The 26,409-nt window shown below is 42.1% G+C and overlaps 2 protein-coding genes across 3 annotated transcripts in view; one reads left to right on the forward strand and one right to left on the reverse strand.

The window, feature by feature from the left end:
* The first annotated feature begins 2,056 nt into the window (after positions 1-2,056).
* Positions 2,057-23,183, forward strand: lrp5 (low density lipoprotein receptor-related protein 5). Its single transcript, XM_079567184.1, has 29 exons — positions 2,057-2,276; positions 4,950-5,150; positions 5,230-5,446; positions 5,734-5,802; positions 5,880-6,008; positions 6,098-6,294; positions 6,382-6,513; positions 9,433-9,521; positions 9,622-9,840; positions 10,365-10,453; positions 10,559-10,730; positions 14,862-15,078; positions 15,154-15,307; positions 15,398-15,533; positions 15,614-15,858; positions 16,358-16,542; positions 16,643-16,791; positions 16,902-17,079; positions 17,218-17,414; positions 17,499-17,704; positions 17,790-17,980; positions 18,090-18,299; positions 18,588-18,713; positions 18,997-19,233; positions 19,508-19,618; positions 19,699-19,938; positions 20,026-20,168; positions 20,251-20,348; positions 21,070-23,183. The coding sequence occupies exons 1-29, from the start codon at positions 2,201-2,203 to the stop codon at positions 21,389-21,391; spliced, it is 4,935 nt and encodes a 1,644-aa protein (XP_079423310.1). The 5' UTR covers positions 2,057-2,200; the 3' UTR covers positions 21,392-23,183.
* A 997-nt stretch (positions 23,184-24,180) lies between these two features.
* Positions 24,181-26,409, reverse strand: part of bcar1 (BCAR1 scaffold protein, Cas family member) — a 38,046-nt gene continuing 35,817 nt past the window's right edge. Inside the window, exons 7-8 of one of the 2 annotated variants that reach the window (XM_079567371.1) lie at positions 26,177-26,263; positions 24,181-26,092 (exon numbers count right to left, since the gene is read on the reverse strand). In XM_079567371.1, the coding sequence (XP_079423497.1) occupies positions 25,556-26,092; positions 26,177-26,263 (624 nt within the window). In that variant the 3' untranslated portion in view covers positions 24,181-25,555. The remainder of the gene's footprint in view (positions 26,093-26,176; positions 26,264-26,409) is intronic. The other variant, XM_079567370.1, reaches the window with a different exon arrangement.

The raw sequence follows: 26,409 nt of genomic DNA on the forward strand, positions 1-26,409 counted from the left end.
CTGTTATTCAGGGGGAGTTTGGCTTTTTTTCTTTCATACATTTAAATGCACTTGTAACTCGAGTTACTTGAATTGTAATAATAGCATTAGTTACTGAAAAACGTTATATATTTTTGCACCTTGTTTCTTTGGTAATACGTTACTCCCAACACTGTGAGTGGAATGGAACATGTGTTGAAACAGTTTGGTAATATATAGTAATATAGTAATAATATAGCAATAATATGGTTGTTGTATTGTAAGTTTTCAATAGTGTGTATCCTGACTGAGGGGGTTGAGCATCACTGGTCAGCCGTTAAGAATACTGGATCACACCCAATGTAAGAAACAACTGACTTTTGATTTATTATTTAAGTCTAATCTCTTGCTGTTGTAAAAGTGAAAATGAATTAGTTCACCTTAACCTTGTGTAAAATCCCGGTCATTGTACTTGTGTTCGGCAGTCTGATGTACAGTATGTGAATGCACTTTAATATTATCCCACATATTTTTTCCAGGATTACCATGTACGAATGTTAGTTTATTTATTTTCTTACCTGATTGAGTGGATATTGTACATAAAGGTCGATTGTCCTGCTCCGCTTATGCTTAACATGTTATTTTTTTGTGTTTATTTTGACACCATCATTGCCTGTTTAACACACAGACAATGATACTGCTTTCTTGTGTTTGCCTACCTGATCAAAGTACACTGTGCACGATTCAAATCTGCAAAGAGCAATGCAGCAAGACAAAAATGTGTGCTCACTTCTGTAGAAATAATAAAAGAAAAGTGTCTGATCATCTCAAATGCATATCAACAGTCCGGGGCACATGTTTTGTGTTAACAGACCTTTTGAAGCAGAAGCCAGTTGGCGCTTCAGATTAATGTGTCAAAAAAAAAAGAGAAAGAAAAAGAACATTGGGCTGGGTTAGATACGACTGTTTTATCTTTAGAAGAAGTGTGATTTATTACCATGTTAGAAAACTTTTTTCATAAGGTGTTTCTTTTATTTTTAAGCCAAAAAGAGTTGGCTTTTTAAAAATAACTCCCACCGTAGTGTAATAATTAACGTTCACACAGACATTTTAGAAGCGTTCTCTTGGTGTAGTGGTAATGAATGACACTTTGCAACAAGAAAAGTGCAGCACAAAAGTGACAAAAACTCAACAAAAAAGTTTTAAAAAATTGCAACAAAAAAAAGCCACAGAAATGTAGCAAAAACACAATAACCAAACCAACCAAAAAGTGGCAAAACGCGGCAACGACACAAGGAAACATCAGTTTTGTAGGTCTTAGCTTTCAAATGAGGCATTACAGCACTAGCCTATTGTAAGCTCCAGTCCGGAAGCTTTCAGATTTGGGTAAAGCCGAACTGGTTAAACCCCCGCCTTAACCGAGTGCATTTTCTCCAGTGCAGCTTTACCCAAATCTAAAAGCTCACAGCCTATAGGCCAGTGTCGCGCCTCATTTTAAAGCGAATACCTACAAAACAAATCCTCCTTGCGTAGTTTCCGTGTTGTCATTTTACCATTTTTTTTTTCATGTGCTTTTGTTGAACTTTTTTTTTGTTTGTTTTTTTCAGATTTGGGTAAAGCCAAACTGGAGAAAACGTGCTTTGTTCCGGTGGGGGTTAAGAGGTTAAAGCAGTAAGGAGCTCCTGTGTGGACCCCATAACGTGGCCCCATTCTTTCCACTGCTGTTCTGCCCTCAGCCTCTAGGTGGCGTCCTCCAGCTCATTTCAATCAGCGTCCCCTATTCACTATCACCGCGCACACTTTTTTTTTTCCACCAGTTTCAAAGCGTGCCCTACCCCCTACCCCTTATCCACACACACAAACGGGGCACAGCAGCGGGGGCAAGGCAAGCGACCGTCCTGTCCCGAAAGGAGTCCCAAAACAAATCACTGCACAGAGTGAGAGAGAGAGAGAGAAGAGAAGAGGCTGCCCCTGCGCCCGCCCGTGACGTCACAGCCCCTTTTTCCTCCGTGCGCGATCTTGCCACAGTCCGAAAGTATAAAGAAGCGCGAGTGGCTGTGGTAGTAGTGGTGCTTCTTTTCTTTTTTGTTGTTGTTGTGAGAGAGGGAGAGGAAAAGAAAAGTGCAGCGGCTCGAGACACACTCATGCCTCCACATCTGAGACTACAAGTGTATGTTTCCACGGGCGAGGAGGACGCGCTTCGGCACAGGGAATCCAGGAGGAAAGCTCTGAACATGGAGTTATGAGTCTAAAGGAGCTTGAAATGGGCGGCTGGCTGCTGGTGTTCCTGCTGCACAGTTGTCTCCTGTCGGTGGACGGTACGTACATGCACGGATTCCTTTTCCCTTCGGGGCCGCGGCGCTCGTAGCTGTGTTTTGTCAAGAGCGCAGTAGTTAACGCTCCAGGTGCTGCTACTATACTTGCACTTCAGGAAAAGTCTCGACACTGGGCCGGAGAGAGCGAGAGAGAGAGAGACACACACTGGAGAGCGAGAGCTAGCTGCAAGTTTAGGATTTCACTTCTAACTTTTACCAGACAACGCTCAAACACTTCTTTTTTTCCCCCCAGTGTCGCTTTGGCTTTTACGCGCTGAGGAAAACAAACTTTAATCCGCGTTTGGGATTAGTTAAAGCGCGACCTAAGGGAAGTTTTTGGAGGCGCTCTGTGTGGTGGTGGTTTCTCTGGGCCGCAGATCCAGCCATTCCTGCTCGGTGTCGGGTGTCTGCCTTTATAGTAAATAAGACTACCGGATGTTTCTAAGAAAAACAAAAAGAGAGCACAGCTTGTAGGGGTTTGCTTCTTCTCGCATTCTAGTTTTGCCCTGTGTTCACTTTGATTTTTTGGGGTTTTGCAACACAAACGAGTTGGATCCATAGATTAAGGCTGCACCAGGCGGAGCTTATAGTTATAGTGCACCCAGAGGAGATGTAGGTCTATGTGAAGAACTACCTTTGGGTTAGACCAGTCCACAGGCGGTTTTTCCTGCTTGCACAATCGCATCACATAGCCTACTTTTTAAATAGGATTGCTGTTCCTCCTTATTATACTATTTTGTTTTCTAGAAGACACAAAGTCATAAGTGCTGGAGTCTGAGGTGTTTACATAGGATTGCATAGTATTGTGTAGCAGTCAGTGCTCATTTGAGTCTTTTCACTGCAAAAAGTAATTAACTAGATCAGTATAAACATCTCAATTTGAGCACAATAATCCAAGTTTTAGCTGATTTGACTGGTTAAGAAGTTCTTGGGCATTTGTCCTATATTATTTCACTTGTTCTGAGATGTTTCTGACTCGTTTCAATACATTTCGTCCTTATTTCAGGTCATTTTCTTTGCCAATGGGGTAAGAAAATTGGTCTTATCTCATTGGCAATTTTACTTTCTTAATTCAAGCGACATTTACCTTAGAACTGGTCTGAAATGTCCTCAAACATGCAAAGTAAACTTGGTCCGATCAGTAAAAGTGTCTAAATGAGTGAAAACCGCTCAAAACAAGATACATTTCCTCAATTCAAGTAATTTAAGCCAATGCTTGATATTCACTTTTTGCAGTGTTGGAGGAAAATGTAATTTAGTTCTTTTAATTTTAGTCTAGTTCTTGCCTTCTAAATGTTATGTAAATGTTGCGAACCAAATCTAAAACTGATGTAGTAGACTCAAAGCACAAGTTCATTACGTTTACATTTGAAACTGGACGCTTAGATGTTTTCCCGTCTTCCTTCTTCCTTTAATTTACTTTCTCTTACTTACTTTTTAATACGATCACGCATTTTTCTCGTCAACAAAATTACCAGAGATATCAGTTGATTCGCCATTGTTTATTTTCCCACTCCTCTGTTACACACAAGTTATTGGCCCGTGTCCTGTAATTGCTATACCATGTTATTAACGAAACGCTGCCAGCTTCTTGGAATGTGTTGCGAATCTCAATAGTTGACATTGGTGCGTCTCCAAGATAAATAGTAATGAGTCAAAACCTAAAAACGTTTTGATTTCAGCATGTGGTCGACTATTGGAACACAGACAGCCCTGTTATTTAATCTGCATGTTTTTATTGTTCACACACAATCATTTGTTTGACCCGAAAGTGCATTTTCCAAGGCCAGACTCATTCTATTGGTTTTGTAAATCACCGTTACTCAAACCTAATAGTCAACCTCAAAATATTAGTGGTTTGTTCTAACATTTAAGTGATTAACATCTAAATATCTGAATATGATGAGTTATGTCGTATTGAGTTATTGTGATTGCTAACTGTGCGACATGAATGAAAAATATACTCTTATACTGGTGTACGTAAGACCTTTCTTACATTGAAGAGTTGAAATAATTAGCTTTGAGCAAAGACTTCACAGCAAGAAACCATGTCTGAATGTTTAAGTGATACAATAACAACATTTTGCATCCACTGGTGATTCCACAGGTTGCTTAAAATTTGCATTTTACATTTGCGTACGCAGCACCATTGTTTTCAGTTCAGTACCTACTCCTTTTGCTGTTTGTTTCACTGTACAAACTTATTTTTTAGTCAACTTTGGTGTCATTTTCACCTGTGAAGGCATTCATACTCAGTGCACCAGTGCGGCCAAAGCACATGTGTGTAACATTTCAGGAACTTCATACCATTTCATACATATCACAGCATGACTTTTCCTTTTCATTAGGAAACAATTTATTGGCCTTGGCAGATGTGGTAGGATGCCCCTGTAGGGAGCAAGGTTTTCCATTCGCTTGTTTATATGTTATGACAAGTGCAGGTACTTTTCTCTTGTATTTAAAACCTCTGGTTCAATTTCAGTAAACCATGACTGAGGGCTAACGCTGTCTATGTGTTGTTTATGTGTTGTACCGCACGTCCCGTTTACAAAGTCAGAATGCTGCTGTAACAAGCACAAAACCTGCTATAATAGACTTTGAATAAGTAAATATTATAAACCCATGGTACCTCAGAGGTTTTGTGATCAACTCTCTATTGTACCCTCTACTTTGCAGGCAACCCTCTACTGCTGTTTGCTAACCGACGGGACATCCGATTGGTGGATGCGGAGGGGGTGCGTGGAGAGTCGGCCATTGTTGTGAGTGACCTGGAGGACGCTGCGGCTGTGGATTTTCTGTACGACGAAGGCCTCATCTTCTGGACCGATGTCAGCGAAGAGTCCATCAAGCAGACCTACTGGAACCAGTCCTCCAACTGTACGATGCACTTTGACCAATGTAATACGCTAGTCGGCAACATTTTCAGATTCGGCTAACTCCTTTTCATCTGCTGTAGCTCTCAAAGAGGCTCTGGGAACAGGTCAGAGTGTGGTGGTCGCGGGGCTGGACAGCCCTGATGGCTTGGCCTGTGATTGGCTAGGAAGAAAGCTTTACTGGACTGATTCAGAAACCAATCGGATTGAAGTCGCAAACCTCAATGGCAGCTCCCGCAAAGTTCTGTTCTGGATGGACCTGGACCAGCCGCGGGCCATCGCACTCAATCCATCCGAAGGGTAAATACATTCATAAAATGTGCACTCAGACAGACATTGATAAAACAGATAATGACGTGCACTCTTTTAAAATCATGAAATGAAAAGTATACTGTTTTGTTTTTGTTCGGAAAGGTGCAGATATTAACAAAAAAATACGCTTTTATTCTAGCTACTAGTTAATCAGGTGCAACATTTCTTTTTTTCCAGTACTGTTACTAAATTGATGGGTTCAATAAAGCATTATCTATATGAATGATCTAACCACCACATCAAAACTGCTGCTCACAAGTTGTGTGTTTGTCTAGGTACATGTATTGGACGGACTGGGGGGAGGAGCCGAGAATTGAACGTGCGGGCATGGATGGCACCAACAGGTAATGCAGCTTTATTTACTGGTGAAAACACACACATGTTTTTATTCTCAAGCTTGTGTTTCCTACTTGTTTGGCAGAAAAGTTATTGTTGCTGCTGATATTTACTGGCCCAACGGTCTGACCATTGACCTGCTCGAGCACAAGCTGTACTGGGCCGACGCCAAACTCAGCTTCATCCACAGGGCTAACCTTGACGGCACTGCACGGTAAGGAGCGCTACATAAGTCAGCTGACAAGTAGAGCACATTGTATCTGTTTTCTGACATTCAATTCTCTGTGACTATTCATCTCCCAGTGAGACGGTCGTGGAGGGCACCCTGACCCACCCGTTTGCGCTCACGCTTTCCGAGGGGACGCTTTACTGGACGGACTGGCAAACGCGCTCCATTCACGCCTGCAACAAACACAGCGGGGACAAAACCCGGGAGATCCTCAGCGGCATTTACTCCCCGATGGACATCCAAGTGCTCGAGGCATACAGACAGCCCCACAGTACGGCCCGCGTCTCTGTAACATCCCTGTAAACATCTGCTTCGGGCGCGTTGTTAATACTTGTGTTCTCTGTTGAATGTGCCACAGTCCAGACCCCCTGCAGCGAGAATAATGGCGGCTGTAGTCATCTTTGCCTGCTCTCCCCTGTGTCGCCTTTCTACGGTTGTGCATGTCCAACTGGGGTCCAGCTCAAAGCAGATAATAAGACGTGCAAACCAGGTAGGTGTCACAAAAACAATGAATTTACATACTAATACAAGAGCCTTTCATCAAACTGTAACTGGGAGAGAGCGTTCATCTTTGATTGTCTTTGGCGCGCAGTTCGTGCTAAATCAATTGTCTTTGAGCTTTTAACCATGTTGCTTTGACATGAAAAAACATACCTGAAGCTGCGTATGGATCCTTTCATGTGTGTTCTGCATATTCAGCTGGTCTCCTTCAGTGTTTTTAAAGTCCAGATACTTTCGTTATGACTTTTTATGGGCATTTCAGGGTTCAACTTGCAAACAAGGATAAGATAAAAGATAAGATAAAATAGATGGATAGACAACATTTATTACAGTCATAGTGCAGGTGATCGATAAAGTGAAACTAGCTACAATGCAAAACCACCTGCAATCACCTCAGTATATGTGTCACTTTGTCAACCATCTGCACTATGACTGTAAAGCAAAACTGATGACATGCGACTAAAGGTTCAAAATTTGACTCTTTATTGTCCCTTATGGGAAATTTGTTTCTGCTGCCTGTTGAGTCAACACCAAGATTGGCGTTTACCATGTATGGAGTCATGCTCTGGATATTAATCAAAATCAGTTTTTGATTTACAGTATTTCACCTAGACTTTACACTTTGGTTAATAATTTGTCTGAGCTTTAAACTGGGAGCGTGTTTACCTTCATTTATGAGTCACCAATGAGCCAAGGCAATAAGTAAACACCTTTTCATAAAAGTATGGTGGTGCTTTAAGGGCCTGGTTTGACTCCTGGGTCCGTTGATTAACATTGATATTTATGAAGAAGTACCTAAAAGCAGTCAAATAAAAGCAGCTATTTCCCCCATTTCTTAGTCCACAGCATCGATGTTCTCCTTATTCGCTCATTTCTTTGAACGCAAATATGTTTTTCTGTTTATTCCTTTTTGTGGCATGTGCAACAGGTAGATTTCCCCCCTATAAATCCCTCTGCATCATGGGCAGGACAGGTTGTAAAAGCACTCCTCCGCGAGACACGAACTGAGCGGGAGCCACGCTGATTCCCACGTTGTTTAAACAATAGCCCCTTATTGTGGTAACGTACACAAACATCACGCTGTGTTTGACTGCCGCTGTATGTTTTGTGAACTTATTAAATCTGAACCAAGTATGCCAACCAATCACCACTGTTGACAATAAAAAAAAACAACAATGCGCCATTGTGTCAGCCGGCCGCCCTCCAGCCCTCTGTGTGTGTTCTGCTGTGGGCCAGTTTAACCACAGCTGCTGGGGCAGGACGTTTAGCCTCACACCACATTAGTTTTTAGTTTTTAATAGGCTCTGTTTTGCGCCAGGATTAGGAATTCACTTGAAATGGGTAAATTTAGGAAAGGGCCAGGAAACTCATTGTGCCTTCGCGGAGAGCTGGAGATGTTGAGCTTGTGTGTGTGTGCGTCTTTGTGTCCATGCTTCTAATTTGTTTTGCTTGGCTAGTTGCATTGACATCGTTTGTTATTCCGCTGGCAGCAGTGTGTGTCTGTCCGCTTGTCAGGGGGCTTGAAGTGTCCCAGAATGAAGTCAAGCAAAGAAAAGAGCAAAATCACTTACGCTGCCTACCCCCTTTCCCCTGCTTTTTTTTCATCCTTTAATTGATTTTGTGGATCATTTTCGGGATGGAGAAGTGATTGTTAGGCACTTTCAGATACGCCGCTTTGCTTTAACTTCTCATGGGCTACTTCTTTAGGAGCTTCATTGACACACAGCACATAATCCAGTGTGTTTACAATAGAAATCATGTACTACCCGAATATGGCAGTACAAATAGTTTTTGACCAGAAAAGTAAAGTCAATGATGTGCTCTTCAATTCTAGTTTTACCCTATTTTTGTGTAGTTTAGTCTGTGATATAAACTTTGTCTGGACATAAACATTGGTGAAATAAGTTAAAGAAAACCCAACCAAGCACATTTTCTCCAGTTCGGCTTTACGTGAATCTTCTTCCAGCCTATAATAGGTCAGCACCTCATTTGAAAGCTAAGAGCTGCACCTGGATCTAAATGGATCTTTTTCCTTGCTTTGTTTTTTTGGCGCTTTTATCACTTATTTGTTGCTATTTTGTGTCTTTTTTGGTGCATTTTCATCCTTTTTTGGGTCATTTTTTCTTGCATTTTCCTTCCTTGTTTTTGTCACTTTTTCTTGCATTCTCATCCTTGTTTTTGACATATAGAACATGATTTAACCGTTACCGGACTAATGGTGCATTCATGTAGACTGAGGTGCTTGTTTTCCCGAGATGTGACATCATTGTCCCCAGTTAGCTTGTGTTCATGTATTTTTTATGTGGGAAAGTGGGAATTTTGATGTCATCAAATCTTCTATCCTTGTTTTTAGCACTTTTTCGTGCGTTTTCATTCTTGTTTTTGTCTCCTTTTTGTTGTCAGAGGTTTGTCACTTTTTCATTTCTTCATTGCCGGTTCATTTTCGCTTTTTCTCAAGTTTCTATTTGGGTAATGCCAAACTGGGAAAAATCTGCTTGGTTTAGGTTGGGGTTTAGAGGTTAATAATATTTTTTTATATTTTAGTGTAATAGTTGATTCGTACCCAAACAAATAAATGGATAAGCTTGACTATGGACTTCTTTATTAAATGTAACAAATATTTATTATAACTGAATATTCCTGTGTACTACAGATCTGCTAGCCTTACTCGGGACAATATACGAGAGTGTTATTTCTCCCACCACTTTCTGTTTATCCTGGAAACCTGGCACCGGCAAAACGTAACTGCCGCCAAAAGGCATCATGTTACCTTCGCACCACATGCCATTTCATTGTTTTCTTCAAAGATGAGATGCTTTTACAGAACTGTTTGCGCCAGGAGAGCTGTAAAGAATTAGTGAATGGGAGTTCTAATACTGATGTTTAATAACTATAATCTGTGTTTTAGGAGCGGAGCAGGTTTTGCTCTTGGCCCGGCGGACAGACCTGAGAAGAATCTCTTTAGACCTCCCAGACTTTACAGACATTGTTCTTCAGGTATTTCATTTCATATTTCAAGTGTCCCAAAGAGATCTCACTATTGTGGCATTTTTTAGACTGTTTAAATGTTTTTTTTAACCGTTTTGTCTTTGATCAGCTTGACGAAATACGGCACGCTATAGCCATAGACTATGACCCGGTGGAGGGTTATGTGTACTGGACGGACGATGAAGTACGGGCCATCAGAAGATCTCACATCGATGGAAGTAACGCCATGACGCTGGTCACCACGGAGATCAAACACCCTGACGGCATCGCTGTGGACTGGGTCGCCCGAAACCTGTACTGGACTGACACCGGCACCGACCGCATTGAGGTACAGACGTAGTGGGAAGTACTGAAGTAATGAAAGTAATGAAATTATGCTTATTTATTTTAAAGCAGTACTAAGTAACTTGTTTACCTTAATAAATCCTTTTTGTAATTCCTCTGGGGGTAATGCAAGTGTTAATGGGCTGATAGGGGGGTCTTTCACCTCCCCCTGGTGGCCCCCTGGCCACAAAACCACACTTGCAACTTTCCCTGCTCCGACCCGGAGGCACAATACACACTAATAGAATCACGAAGAAGAAGCTAACAGGCTAACGGGCAAAGCTAGCTGCGGGCTAGCGCCACTTAAACAGTATTTACAGCCAAGTTTGAGTGAAGAAAAATATCTCCATTGTGTAATTAGATGTACAATTATCCCTCTCTCCCTTTGTATTTTCTCTCAGCGTAGTATTTACTCTCACGGACAATTAATGAGAAAAACAGTGGCGCTTATGGCCTCAAGGGGCATGCTTTAAATTGTGGCTTTTGTTGTTATAATTTAGTAATGTGCAAGTTTTGCGTGTTGTTTAGGTCACAAGGCTCAATGGGACCTCGAGAAAAATCTTAATTTCTGACAATCTGTTCGAACCAAGAGCTATTGTTTTGGACCCAATCAATGGGTAAATATTTGAATTTTTATCTATCTCTATACATATTGTTTTGCCATCGTATGTCAAATGTATTAATTTAGGCTCTAACCTTCATCCTGTTTCTGTGACTTCCAGCCTGATGTTCTGGACGGACTGGGGAGAAAACCCAAAGATTGAGCGGGCCGACCTGGATGGATCAGAGCGGGTGCTTCTGGTCAACACCTCCCTGGGATGGCCAAACGGACTGGCTTTAGATTATGCTACAGCAAAACTGTACTGGGGAGACGCCAAAACGGACAAGATCGAGGTACGTCCATCACTGCTTTAAATATATACAATTTCTTTCTCAGCACTGAGCATTAACCTGCTGACCTTTATCCCAGTTCACTTGTGGCATCCTCACAGTGATTAAAATGCTAGGCTAGTGCCAGGATGTGTCAATGGGAGGATTCAGGATTCAGGAGGTTGGTCTGTGGCAGAGACGTGCCAGTGACTTTAATCTGTTGCTCTTAGCAAATCTTATGCAAAGACATGTGTTGTTCAGTGTGGCCGCTTGTTGTGAATAGGCTTGTATTGTCCATCTCTTTTTCTTACATTTGTGTGTGGTGCTCTAGAAGTAATTTAAAAAAATGCATTGCCTGGTCAAAGAAAATGTCTCTATGAAGTTAGCTGATTACTTGAATATACAGAATGACCAGATTATGCCGTCAATGGGTATCTTCTTTCATATTCGAAATGACAAGGATTCCAGGATTCACCAGGCTCAAAATGTGAGCGGCTCAGGGAGACATGGATCGGCCACCACAAAGTTCAGACCTATTGTCAATACAAGATAAAATATATCAAATATTATTGCGAAAATGCCACAGTGAATCTGTTCTGTAAACAAAGCTAAAGGCGAGCTTACGTGTGTGACCTTTTTTGCGGGACAGGCAGTGTACTTTGCTATGTATTTAATTTATTTTTAGGATTCTGTATAATCTTGTCAATGCTTACTTGTCTAGACTTTGCTTTTCCAAATATTTGTGCACATCTTACTCAACAGCAAACCCGACACGCTTTGTGCACATGTCAGTGCACAGTCCTTTTCCCCTTCAGTGATGTATAGATGAAAACCATCGGGAAAAGAACAGTCCTGGCCTCTCAGACTGTCTGCACTCTCGACCATTTCCTTTCTATAAATACTTTTCTGTTGTTGCACATAGTCGCTGTGTGTCTGGGACAGAATGAAAGCTGACCACTGGAGACGTTTTCACACAAAAGGCCTAAGGTTGGGATAAATGCTGGCTCTGTTGCAATAATGCACATTGCCATTAATCCCGGTACAGGCATGTGGTATGTTGTGTGTTTGTGTGTCGGAGGTGGAATTTCCCCTGCTTAAGGCCCTCCACCTTGTTTCAATAAGCCGTCCTCCTGCCTGCGCTGCGTTCCTACAAGAATCACTCTTTACAACACATTTCACACCAACGCCTGTGAGGCCGATTCCAGCTATTGATAGGGAAAAAAAGGCATTATTTATGCTGGCTTTCGGCTGTGTCTGTTAGGGGTTTTAAACTGCATTTCAACACATTGCAATTCAGTGCAGTCAAGGACAGATTTACATGTGTATGTTGTAAAAAAATATATTTAATTTGACTTTAAAGGGCACAGATCGTTCCAGCATAAAATGGCCTTGATTCTGTATTTACATAAGATCCAATTATTGAAAATATTGTGTAATATTAACCTGGTAAACAAAGGAATTATTTTACTGCTTCAATAGCAAAACTCTGGCAGTTATTGATAAGCAGCTCTTTGTTTTTCTGCACTTCAAAGAAATGGTGTTCTTGTTTAGTGATAAAGATCAATGCCTCTCCACATTATTTATCACCTCAGTAGTATATGTTATCTTTTTACTGTCTTCACTATAGACGCTATAAAATTGTTTACAGGTCTGTATGTGCACACATACACATCAGAAATGCTGTTTTGGTTGTGCAACCTTGAAATAGAGATACTGTATTTCCACTTTTGGAAAGTAAGTAAGTGCTTTATTTGCCATTGTACAAGTGTACAACGAAATTGTGTTCAGGTGTTAGTCCTGAGCCACTGCGACTGAGCCATGCTGCCAACCTGACCAGCATGTTTTTGGAAGTTGAGGAAACTGTAGCACCCGTAGGAAACCTGGCTGGCTGGCCTCAGTGCTCCTGGGTTTGTCCCTGTTTCAGAGCGTGGTGTCCTGCACTGGTCAGCTCCTCCTTCCTCCGCTCCACAACAGGCATTCATCAGCTTTTGGGAAGAATTTAGCAGATAATCTGTTTTATTCTCCAGTGAACGTCCATTAGCAGAATTAGAGGCATGTGTGGCTTAGCTGTGAGTCTTGCCCGGATACCTCTTCGTTTGTCCCTTTTTTGTTTCCTGTAGCTCCTCTTGTGATGCCTCCACTGTGCTCCAGGTGGGGGGGGCTCTTGGTGCTTCTTCTGTATTTGAGAAGAAGATATTTGTAGGTCTCAAATGGGTTTAGCTGATAAGCTAGCTGTTTACTTTTAAAAAGCTGCTTTCTTCAGGACCGTTATGGACTCTTTGCAGAAAAAAATCCTCTGAACCTCACAAAAACACGGCAAAGATGTACAAAAGTATCCACTAAAGCAATGTGGAATTCAGAAACCACAAATGCAGCTCACAGAAAAAGGCAAAAAATGTAGCTGTACCAAGAGAGAGGGAGGTTGCTACCTGTTCACACGTCGCCATGACTATAGTTGACATTGAAGCTCCAGCATAGTCCAGTTGTTCAGGCCGGTCGTTGGACTTTATGTCCGTCCTGGATACCTAAAGTCCTTGGTACAAATTATTTTTTCCTAATATACTACTACTCTATATCTCCAGTCCACTGTATTGTCATTAATAGAAATTTCATATTATATATATTTTTTGGCTTAAAATGATTTGATTCTTTGACTGTGATCCCTCACCAAAACATCACGCTATCATCCTTGGGCTCTGAAAACCAAATGTAGCTGAATTTGTAAAACTTTCATGTTGAGCCAGTAAGAAAACCACCTGTTCCCGAGCGGCGTGATGCAGTTTGACATCAGTGTTAGCAGATGTACAGTCTTAGCTGCCTCTGGTCCACATCTGTGCGCCGCCGCCACTGCTGCGGATTATAATGGGAATATTGTGGTCACACTGGAGCTCTGTTGTGGTCAGTAGAGTTGGCTTTGTGGCCGAAAGCTGTTTTTTTTTCTTTCTCACTATTAGTCATGCAACAAATGTGTCGGGTAGTAAAAATGTAAATAAACATTCGAGAATCTTTTTCATATGATTTTTGTCAATGAAAGATGTTTTAGATTGGTTTATGGAAACAAGATGATATGCATTGGCCTAGAACAGGTATATGTATAATTTCCTCCTTTACAATCTGTTCTGTATGTCTAGTTCTAAGCTGAAATCTGCTTCTTTCTTTATAAATGGAATAATGAGAACTACTATCTCAGCTAACATCAGTGGATTATATAACCAAGTAACAGTAGTCAAGAAAACAGGACGATACTTTGAGAGAAATTCCAGAGAACTGAACAAAATTCTGTCACAAGTCATTTTTGACCATATTGAGGAAATGCAGTTAGACAGGAAAAGTGGAGTCAGTTTTCAAATTGTTTGTGCTGCAGAAACACTACATAATGTGCTTACTTGATCAGATAAGATGTTGTTTTGGTTTGGAAGGCGCTTGATCCTGCAGATTGCACAGCTCTCTCACACTGAGCCCCCGACATCAAAAATACCCCAAAATTAACACTTAAAAGCCAGACGGTGAGCATTCAAAGCGTTTCCCATTTTTCACATTTCTTTATAGCGGTCGATATACCCCTCTTTTGTTTCTGTGCGAGAGCTCCTTTGTGCACGCAGGCAAACGCTTCAGTGATGGCCCGACCACTGCCTGCATGTCTGATGAGACCTTTGTTAGTTTTGGGCCGCTCTCTTTCTTTTCAGTGCCTTTTTTTTCCCTGCGCTCTGTCAAGAAAAGAGATGTTCTCACCCCCAGAAGATGAAAAAGATGAGGCGTTAAAAAAAAAAAAGCTCAAGTCCCAGCCCATAATTCTCCCTGAAAAGCAGCAGCAGAGAAAGAGTGAGCAGGCGAGGAGCAGAGGGCCGACAAAGGGAGCCTCTCTGACATCTTTTCACTACGATGACCATGCCTAATTGTGTCACTGTGATAAATAGTTTTTTTGTGTTGGGGTCAGGAATGTCTTTGGATCCGAGGCCCATTGAAACGTGAATGGTTTTGTTTATCTTTTTTTGCGTACCCCTCTTACCCCTTTTAAAAGTTTAGATAAAGGAGAAGAAATGCTCTTCACAGCTGCAACAATTGTAAAACCTGATTTTTTTTTTTTTTATTTTTTTTTTTTTTACAGTTTCAGCTTGTAATCCGCTTTTTTTTTTTCTAACTTGTGTGTTTTAGGTGATCAATGTGGATGGCAGTAACAGGCAGGTGCTTCTGGAGGACAAGTTGCCTCACATATTTGGCTTCACGCTGCTTGGCGACTACATTTACTGGACGGACTGGCAAAGGCGCAGCATCGAGCGCGTACACAAGACCACGGCCGTGCGCGAAATCATCATCGACCAGTTGCCGGATTTAATGGGGCTCAAAGCAACAAAAGTCACGGAAACATTGGGTAAAGACCAGCGCTCGCAAAACATGAGTGAAAAGTCTGGCAATGGCATTAAATGTAAATCACGTGTTTGCAAAGGTACAAATGGCTGCGCGGAGAATAACGGTGGTTGCAGTCACCTCTGTTTCTGGAGGAGGCAGGCCATCAGCTGTGCCTGTCCCATGGGGATGGAGCTGCTCTCAGACATGCAGACCTGTGTGGTTCCAGAGGCCTTTCTCCTCTTCACCAACAGGTACTTTATATAGCTGGTGTATTTTAAACATTTGTTTTGTCCCATGTATAAAATAGTGAGATGAGTGATACTTTACTATTTCCTTCACAGGGATAACATAAGGAGTATCTCTTTGGGCACAAACAGTAATGATGTGGCCATTCCTCTGACCGGGGTCAAAGAAGTCTCTGCACTGGACTTTGATGTGACTGAGAGGAGGATTTACTGGACAGACATACAGGCCAAGGTCTGTCTTACTAAAATGTTGCTAATTACATTTGACTTAAGCTGTTAACACATGCTTACTTATTTATTGATTTATTCCAGACCATTAGCAGAGCCTACATGAATGGCAGCTCCATTGAACACGTCATTGAGTTTGGACTTGATTACCCAGAGGGCATGGCTGTGGACTGGATGGGGCGTAACATTTATTGGGCGGATACAGGCACCAATCGAATTGAGGTGTCCCGGCTCGATGGACATTATCGACAGGTTTTGATCTGCAAAGACATTGACACTCCGCGCTATCTGGATAACCCGCGATCACTAGCTTTGGACCCAGCTCAAGGGTAAGGCTTTCTGTCCATTCTGATGGCGATTAAATTAGTTAAAAACTGTGGAGTTTGCAATCAGTAAGTTTAGTGGTGCAGCTTTGTGCTTATCTATCTGGAAAGGAACATCAACAATTACACAGTGTCACTGTCTGGTTCTAAATAGATGTTTATGTAAGTGTAGGGCTTAACGTCATTTACACGATTTCATTGTCAGAATATTTATTTTTCAATGAGGTCAGTCAAATAGTGTTCCACTCTATCCCATAATTTCCACCTTTTCCAGGTGTGTCGCTGTTAAATCTGTTGCTAACAGGGTTAGCATTATTTGTGAGTTCATCCACCCACACTATGCCCTGTGTATAGTTTGCCATTGACCTGTGCCAACATGTTTGACACTCTTTGTGCATGGTGTAACACTGATGTCATTTTACAATGGCAGACATTCATTGCCCAATAAACATAATAAAGTTAGGTCATGTTTTGTTCTGTGTGAATGAGCTTTTTGTCTCCTCAGCTTCATGTATTGGACTGAATGGGGCGGAAGGCCGCGCATCGCCAAAGCCTACATGGACGGCAGCACTATTGTGACTCTGGTGGATAAAGTGGGTCGGGCCAATGGCCTTACCATTGACTATGTAGAGCACAGACTGTACTGGACAGATCTGGACACATGCATGATCGAAAGCACCAACATGCAAGGTATATACTTTGATTCATTCATTAAGACACAGAATCCTTGTCCATGGTAAACATTGTGTTTAAATAGATTACATCTGATAACAATGTGTTGTGGGCACAGGTCTACAGAGGGAAATCATCATCGACGATCTACCTCATCCTTTTGGTTTGACTCAGTACCGAGACTTCATTTATTGGACAGATTTTAATTTACGGAGCATTGAACGGGCCGACAAACGCAGCGGACAGAACCGCACTGTAGTCCTACAGGTTTGACTTTACTTCACTTTACTTTCGAAATATACTGTAAAAAACTCTCCAAATACATTTCACAGTGCTAAGTTTGATAGATCTGGTATTAACGTGAAACATGTTTTCAGGGCCAGCTTGAGCTGATGTTGGATATCTTGGTGTTCCACTCATCTCGTCAGGACGGGACAAATGAATGCTCCCATAACAATGGGAACTGTGCTCACCTGTGCTTAGCCACCCCAGCCGGAGCTCAGTGCCGCTGTGCCTCTCACTACACTCTGAACCCTGATGGACGCAACTGCAGCTGTGAGTAACATTACCATTCACGGAGTCAAAGAGCTTTTTTAGTATTGGATTAATGTGAGCACATGTAAAACTAAAATGATTATGACTCACTAAAAGTATATAATGGTACAATTTATCCCCCTCTGCGTGTTTTTGCAGCTCCCTCTAGTTTCCTTCTTTTCACCCAGAAGGCCAGTATCAGCAGGATGGTTTTAGGGGAGCAGAGTCCTGACATTGTCCTGCCTATCCACGTCCTGAGGAACGTCCGGGCTGTGAACTATGACCCTTATGAACGTCTCATCTACTGGCTGGATGGAAGGCAGAACATACGGAGGGCAAAAGATGACGGCACTATGGTAGCTTTCAAATTGCTCTACTCAGATGGTTTTATTCACACTTAAAACTGCGGCCCATTTAGAGTTCATTCTGATCTGTTTCAGGCTACCATGATTGGGGGCAGCAGCACGTTAACGGTGGAGAATCAGCTTCACGACTTGAGCCTCGATCCATACAGTCGCCACATCTACTGGACATGCGAGACGTCCAACACCATCAACGTCCAGAGAATGGATGGACACAATGTCGGAGTGGTGCTTAAAGATGAGACCGATAAGCCCAGAGCTATTGTGGTCAATGCGGAAAAGGGGTGTGTTGTGGTTAAAAACAAATCTTTATTGACGCTAACTTTTTTACAACAGCAAGCTGAAAAACGGGTCTTTTTGCTCTTTTAGATACATGTATTTCACAACGGTGCAGGAGCGCTCAGCTAAGATCGAAGGAGCTAGTTTGGACGGGACAGAGAGAGAGTCTTTATTCACCACTGGACTGATCAGACCTGTGGCTCTCGCTCTGGACCACAAACTGGGAAAGCTGTTTTGGGCTGACGCCGACCTCAAGCGCATCGAAAGCAGCGACCTTACTGGTGAGGCATTTACTTATTTATATATTACACTGGGCGACGGTGGCTTAGCGGTTGTGCACATTATGCCATCAATCCACCTTCAATATATGTGTTTTGTTTTTTCTTCTAGGCGCAAATCGTATCGTTCTCCAGGACTCCAACATCCTCCAGCCGATGGACCTCACCATCCTGGGAGACCACCTGTACTGGATCGACCGGCAGCAGCAGATGATCGAGAGGGTGGACAAACTGACCGGAGACAGTCGCACTCGGATACAGGGCAGAATCTCCTACCTGACCTCCATCTACGCTGTGGAGGAGATGAACCCACCTGACTTTGGTATGGCAGCATGCACATACTACCAGCTATTGCAGGGAGTCATACGAAGAATCCTTGCTAGAGTGCCCTCTGCTGATCATCTAATTACTTGTTTGCATAAAGAGAGGCTGCTTATGGAAAGTGCCCTGTAGTGCCTCCTGTTGGCTAAACAAGCAAATTACAAAAATGTTATGTAGTCACTGAAAATGATTACAGAAGACTGCAGTGAAGTTTTTACTAGGCTGCTGTTTTTACTAGACATCACTATTCACGTTTTGATTATTGAGTGTTTTTCTTTATTGTCTACAGCATCCCACCCCTGTTTCCATGACAATGGGGGCTGCTCTCACATCTGCATTGCCAAAGGAGACGGCACGCCTCGCTGCTCCTGTCCCATGCACCTGGTGTTACTACAGGACCTGCTCAACTGTGGAGGTAATCAGTCACATAAGCTCCACAAAGACTTTTGACTTTTTAACATAAGCGCAGCTACTGTCTTGTCAAAACAACTTGTATGCTTGTTATATGTAAACTCTTAGGCAAAAGTTCTTTAGCTGTCATGTGCACTTGTTAGTTAAAGTCTTTCGGACTCGTATTTATCAAGTCACAGATAGATTTTTTTGCTGCTGTTTTTATTTTAAGTAATACACAGAAAAATGTTGTAGACTATAGTTTTAAAATGGAGCGTATGACACCACTCGCCTCTGTCCTTCCGCAGACCCTCCCACCTGCTCCACAGAGCAGTTCACCTGTTCCACCGGTGAGATCGACTGTATCCCGATGGCGTGGCGCTGTGATGGGTACCCCGAGTGTGACGACAGGAGTGATGAGGAGAACTGCCCTGTGTGCTCAGCCTTCCAGTTCCAGTGTGATAAAGGAGGATGCATCGACGCTCAGAGGCGCTGTAATGGAGAGCCAGACTGTGCCGACCACTCTGACGAGCAGGACTGTGAACGTAAGTGTCTATTACGCATAGGCTCATGCTTTGTTTTCTACACTATATACTGTTTGTAAAAAAAACTTTATGAAGCATGTCGTCAGCCTCGCATAATTGTCCAAGTAATTTTTGGGGCAAACTGAGATTATGATTGAATTTTCTTCTCTAAACACGGTTTGTTTATTTAATTTAATACTTTTTCCCAAAACCTTAAACTCACGTTGATGACGAGGCTAACACATTTTCACTCAGAAAGTCGGTGTACTAATACTTTGCTTTCTGTTTGCTGCAGTTATTTGTGCTCCAAACCAGTTTCGCTGTGGTGACAACCAGTGCATCACTAAAAAGCAACAATGCGACAACTATTCAGACTGTGCGGATGGATCAGATGAACTTGAATGCGGTAATGGCATTGACTTCTAAAATACAACTCAAACTTATCCGATGTTTGTATCAGCGCTTACGTGTTATGTCATTTTTCAGACTTCATCTCCCCCTCGTCCAGTGGCATCCCGACCACAGGCTCGAGCACCGTTGGCCTGGTCATCGCCATCATCCTGCTGGTGTTTGTGATCAGCGGGGCATATTTCGTGTGCCAGCGTGTGGTGTGTCGTCGATACAAGGGTCCCACAAGCAGCTTCCCGCACGAGTACATCAGTGGGACGCCCCATGTGCCACTCAACTTCATAGCTCCCACTAACGCCCAGCATGGCACTTTTCAAGGTAGGAGTCAAACACAAGTATTTTAGCCCTAATTATTTGTTGAGATTGTGTTATGCGTTAAACAGGCTGCTTTTTTTTGTGGTGCAGGCATCTCGTGTGGAAAGTCCATGATGAGTTCGATGAGTCTGATGGGCAGCAGCAGCAGTGGAGCGCCTCTCTACGACAGAAACCATGTGACCGGAGCTTCCTCCTCCAGCTCGTCCTCCACTAAAGGAGCGTTCTATCCCCAGGTCCGACAGTCACTCTACAGCTTTTACACATCTATACACAACTGCTCTGCCACGCTCTAACACTGTCGCATTGTGTTTATAGATCTTAAACCCTCCTCCGTCACCAGCCACAGACCGGTCACTCTACAACACAGAGGTCTTCTACTCCTCCAACAGCCCTTCTACCACCAGGTCTTACCGGTAAGAGCGCCATGACTCAAAATGGGTTATTTCATGCACAGTATGATTGAGGAGCTTCACAGCATTTGCACGTGCCTACAAGGTGATACATTTGCACAGGAAATGCAATTACCATATTTTCCGGACTATTTAGTCACTTTTTTTTCATAGTTTTGCTGGTGATACGATTTATACTCAGGTGCGACTTATATCCCATTTTTTATTTTCACACTGACAGCCACTAGAGGGAACTCTTGGCTTCTGTACCAGTACCTGCTACTCCTGTAAGGTTGTATAGTGACAAATAAAGCACTTACTTAAACCACAAAAAAAAAAAGAAAAAATAAATATAGCAGAGATTACTCTTACTGCAATGAAGAAAACAAAACAGCTAATCGCAGGCTGAAAGCTCGATGGCCACAGCTAGAGAAACAAGTTCGCAAATGAGAGCTTGAACAACGTGATGCCGGGAGAGGCTAGTAAAACCGTGCAGTTACACTTCCAGGTCCATGTAGTTGCCAAGGCTGGTGCGACTTATACTCCGGAGCGAGTTATAGTGCGGAAAATACGATAATTGTGCAAATGTCATATCTGCTTGCATAACTGTAGACTGTATTAAGTAATAGTAGAAGCTTGTGTTATACTTCTATAATCATTTAACTTGCACAGCACCTAAGGGCACATCCACTCATACAGTATACATGTAATCCTAATGAGGACTGAAATTACCTGTATTTTTCAGACCGTACCACCCGGTGCGTGGAGCTGCTCCCCCCACAACGCCCTGCAGCACAGACGTCTGCGACAGCGACTACACCCCTCATGCCCCGGTCGGACTGGGCTCCTCCGCGGGGCGCTGGAAGGTGAACGGATACGCCAGCCACGGCAAACACAACAAGTACTACATGGACCTGAACTCAGACTCAGACCCCTACCCCCCTCCGCCCACGCCCCGCTCCCAGTACCTGTCCGCGGAGGACAGCTGCCCTCCGTCGCCCTCCACTGAGAGGTCCTACTTCCACCTGTGCCCTCCGCCTCCCTCCCCCTGCACAGACTCTTCATGACCCGACACCGTCACAAACTTGCCATAAAAAAAACTCTCATGTGCTGCTGCTGCTGCTGCTTTATACCTGCCGTCTGTGAAGCTCCTCTCGTGATCACTCATCATTCCAGTCGTCCGGGCACTGTCGGGACGTCCAGCAACACCCCCAGCAGCTGTGTCTCAAATCACTCACCAGTCCTTACATGTCTTTTAAATGAAAACGGTGCTGAATGACTTTACAGCCTTATTAAACACAGTCAAAGGAAAAGATTATTACAAAGTGACAATGAAGAAATTCCAATACAACGATGAGAGTGAGGGATTTTGGTGACAGTAAACGCTTTTACCACGACACTTTGACCAGCCTCTTTTTGGACCTTCATTCCAACGGACCTCGTCCACGTAGAAACAGCACACACCACTGCATTTTGCGTCTAAGCCGTTTGAGCCACAGGATGAGCAAAGATGTAAAAGACTTTACGTTTTTAAACAAAGCAAGGGATGAATGTGTAGATCCTGGAACATTTGAATCCCAGAATGTCTGAATGAATGTTGTTGTGAATGAAAATAAAAACAGGACTTATGGCCTAGTAAGAAACTTTAATATCCTCACCATGTAGTTGAGGTTGAGCATTTTAATTTCTGTATAATATTGTGTTTGAAACCACCACGCCAAATGTGTATAGATTGTATATATGTGTATGTATAAGAAGTTATTGTGTCTTGTGAATCTGATCCTGTCCTGTTCACCAAAAGTATGTTTGCTGCTATTATGTGAATATTAGTGAAGAATTTATGTGTACACAGAAAGCCCCAAAGTACCACTTAAAAGAGTAGATTGTAAAATCATTGAATAACAGCTTGTCCTTGTTTTTTTTGTATATTTGTGTGTAGACCTGTGCCTTTGTCCGCGAATCAGTCTGACCTCTAGAAAGATGTAACACGTCACTTCATATGAACAATGTTGCGTATGGAGCTTCTCTCAAAATGTACGAACTCTGACAACAAGACATCTCTCAAACTGAAAAACCTTTATGTTCATTATTTATTGAACTAATTTGTTGAGATTTTCAAGTGTGGGGCTTTTGTCTTTTTAGCCTTTACTATGTACTGCCCGGACCAGCGAGCACTGCCAAGAGCACTTAAACAAAGAGGAGTTAGCTACCTCAGGCAATACTTCATTTCCCAAACAATACTTTCGTGCATTTGGTCTGCAGCCTATGGACTGTATATTGTTGTTAGATGGAATTCAACACGGCCCAGAGTGCTATGAATATTTTAATAGTTCAGTCCTGCACTTGACAAATTGTTGTTCCTTTTTTGTATTTGTAAATGAACCTGCAGTCAGACTAAGGGACAGTGTGTTACTGGTTTAAACAAGTACTTTTGCATGAACTGAAGGAGATTCACACAGTGCAGGGTATGTTGGATTTTAAGTTTCTGTATTTGTGCCTCATCTGTCATTCTTATATAAAATCGACTTGATGGAAACAGAATGCCCTGAAGACTACCACACAAACATGCAAGTGGAATTAATAAGTGAATTTGTAACATATCTGTATGTGTATCTTTACTGCACTGTCACTGTTGCCTTTTCCTGGTTTAAACTAATAGATAGTTGGCCCCAGTTACTTTTCGACTCCAAAGCCACAACAGACTGATGTCTTTGAATCCGCCCCTTTACTCTCTGTGCAGCACAGAGCTAAGGCCAAACCACTGTCAGTCCAACACCCAATAAACTTTTGTTGTAATGTCAACTAAATGCTTTTTGCAATTACTTGTGATATTTTTGTATCAAAAGCATTTATATAATAAAGGATCTATTTTAAAGATTGTGTCATTTTTATGGACCATCAAATGTCATTTAGATCAAACTGATGCATCGTTGGCCAACAACAAACTGAACTATCAAAAGTATGTAAGCCTTTTGCGCCACCTGCAGCAAAAGTTTAGATTCCACAAGTATATGATACAGGATACCGTGCTGTTGATGCTTGCACAGCGGCCTATGTGTTAAGTTAATGTCAAGGTATACTTTATTAATCCCCATAGGGAAATTCATTCTCTGCATTTGACCCATCCTCAATGCCGCTGGGCGACCTGTAGGAGCAGTGAGCTGACAGCGTAGGCCGGCGCTCGGGGACCCATCTCCATGATGTGCAGCCAGGCTGGTGGTCAGAAACACCCGGCTGGAGAATTCACCTATTGTACATGTTTTTAGTGGTAGGGGAAACCGGAGTACCCGGAGGAAACCTACACAACACCGTCCCTGGTGGGAGTCAAACCCGGACCTTCTAGCTGTGAACCACGAGCGCTAACCATAGACTGCCCTGTTGTTGTTCATTGTTATTTGTCAAATCCCCCAAATGATATTTTGTTTCCATTTCTTTCCACATTTTGCTGCTGCCCACGTGTGTGTATACTGCACCACACACTCTGTGCATTCAAAAGATCAGATCACACAACGTAATGCAGCAGCTGCAACGCCCAAGTTTTATTCTAAAAAAAAAAGAAAAGCTACTTTTGACTGACAAATAATTAATTGCCGGTGTTTATTAAGAAGTATAAGGGGGAAAATTGTTCCGTTGTTGATATCGAGAAATTTTTGGTGGCTACTGAGAAAAATAAACCTATGGCACCCATTGTCTAAGAAATTTCTCAATGATAAATCCAAATATTAAGATTTATAATTAGTAGGGAGGTATTTATTCAATTCACTTTATTGAATTTGGTACTTAATGCATTAGGCGCATTGTTTCCTTCATTTGATCATGATATTTGGAAAACACTGCCTCTTATAGTGAATAAAGTATACAATTTCTGATTGATGTACAAGTACAAGTCTATTGGTAGTGTTCACAGAAACACATTTGATAACATTGTAGTCCCCATTTACAATTATTTTAATTGTAAAAAAAAACAAAAAAACAAAAACAAAATCACATCACCCACTGTCAGAGAAAATCAACTGCAGCTTTAATTATGTTTCAGATCTATCACACTCCATCAACATGCCTCTTACAAATCACTTATTTATTGTTTATTTTACAAAAACGTTGTTGACACTGGAGTTGTAAAGATTTTTAGACATAATTCAGAGGAAGTAGGGCCTGCTGTTTGACAACACGTGGCCATTCTCACGAGTGACTTTGGAGCAAACCCATACCATGAGCTACAATATACAGTAATACATATCTTGATTTACACATTTTAATATTGAAGATGCAATGATGGAGAACTAGGATCATATTTATATATGGTGCGTTATAATAATAATTATATCAATATATCGTCTAAAACTACACGTTTTTTAACCTCTTCTTATTAAAAGCAATTCATCTACTCTTTAGTTTTAGAGTGATTGGGAAGAAATCATGGATTTGAAACAAATGAGATGTGGTCAAAACATTATCAACAACTTATAGGTGCATTATGGCACTCTTTATGTGAAAAAAACAGCATGGCATCTTTACATCACAATGACTTCTATGATTCTCCAGGAGCAATTGTCATTTCTGGTAGGTTTTCACTGCTGACCTCTGACCTTTCACTGCCAGAAAACCTCCAAAACAATTGATCCTGGAGCATCATAGAGGAGATAGAAAGTAAAGGCGCCATGGCAACCACTCCCACAGTCACTGGGTCAGTGAAAGGTCTAATACACATAAATAAGTTAAAATATTTTTTTTTTGTATAAAAAGTTTCATAATGCACCTTTAAGGAGTTGCACCCCTTTTAGCAAATCATGAACTTTTCAAAATTGTGTAAAAACGTGTATACTGACATCGAATGGTGACGCAACCCTCTTTATTTGCCCATGATTGGGAATAGAATGTGTATCAATGTCTTCTTCTTACAATATAACTGTATACACCAGTTTCATCATTTATAAAGTCCCGTGTAACATTAATTATATATTTTAATGGCGTCTAGTTGTTCTCTTCTCATCCTTTTAGTGCTGTATTGAGGCATAATGGCAACATTGTGTCACTTGTGAACTGTACTGTATATATTTTCATCATTATTCAACATCATTCTTTCTTTACTGGCTAAATATTATGTAACTTAAGTATTTACACAGACTATTTTACAACAATCGGCCCAGCCCGCTGAAGATAGAACAGTCTATAAAAACAAAAGACAAGGGAGTTTCAGAGAAGAGTCCTGTCTCATTTTCACGTCCGTTTTACATGACCAAGAGTTGTCCCAGGACCATCCTAAACTGCTGCGTGCATCCCGCCAGCTCTTTCACCCTTTCCGTCATGTCTCGTGTGTTCCCTGGTGACGGATACTGCAGTGCTGCCGTTTTAGTGCTAATTACAATGTCTTTGAGTTTTTCACAAAGCGTGTTGCTGCTTTGAGCCACCCTCGCCCTCACCTCCGGGGCCTTGGCTTGCCGTGAAAGAGTGTCCCCGATGAAAACTAACTTGTGTGCACTCAGGATCACAAACTTGCTGTGCGCTACGAAGATTTTGGGAGGTTGATTGGAGTTGACGGCGGTGAAGAAGGCATCGATGGCATTGGTGACCGTGGTGATATTCTGCTCACACTGCTCCTGGTAGAAGAGCAGCAGCTGTCTGTCACTGTGGCACAGTTTGGAGGGCGCTCCAGAGGAGCCGTTGTGGTGGTGGGGCTGGGGCTGGTGCGGGGACGGGACCCAGCCTGTCATATCATTGTTGATAGGCTGACTGACCTCCTGCTCCAGACGTTCAAACTGCTTGATCTGTAAGGGACAAAGTATTATTACTGTAAAATATACATAATATTAATAAGTACATATGGTGCATATGCAGATAAATGGTCTTACCTGATTCTGTTCCAGTTGTGCATTGTGTCTGATGATGTTGCCTTTCTCCAGCAGCTGTCTTTGGTTCTTTTCAAACTCCTCTTTTCCCTGCAGAAAACAAACACATTGTAATACTGATATGTGGCGTCCTCTAGTGGTCATAAACAACAACAGCATCAAACACATTTTAACATAATAAAATGGTCTTTTAAGAACAGATCAATTTGAGAACCTTCAGTTTATCAATAACCTTA

The sequence above is a fragment of the Gobius niger genome (assembly GCF_951799975.1).
Source record: "Gobius niger genome assembly, chromosome: 12".
NCBI classification, from domain to species: Eukaryota; Metazoa; Chordata; class Actinopteri; order Gobiiformes; family Gobiidae; genus Gobius; species Gobius niger.

Bases quoted from the DNA above. Each gene is read 5' to 3' on its own strand.
- lrp5 (XM_079567184.1), top strand. From the start codon at position 2,201: ATGAGTCTAAAGGAGCTTGAAATGGGCGGCTGGCTGCTGGTGTTCCTG. The intron at 16,543-16,642 runs GTATATACTTTG...TTGTGGGCACAG, and splicing joins CGAAAGCACCAACATGCAAG to GTCTACAGAGGGAAATCATC. The intron at 19,619-19,698 runs GTAATGGCATTG...GTCATTTTTCAG, and splicing joins ATCAGATGAACTTGAATGCG to ACTTCATCTCCCCCTCGTCC.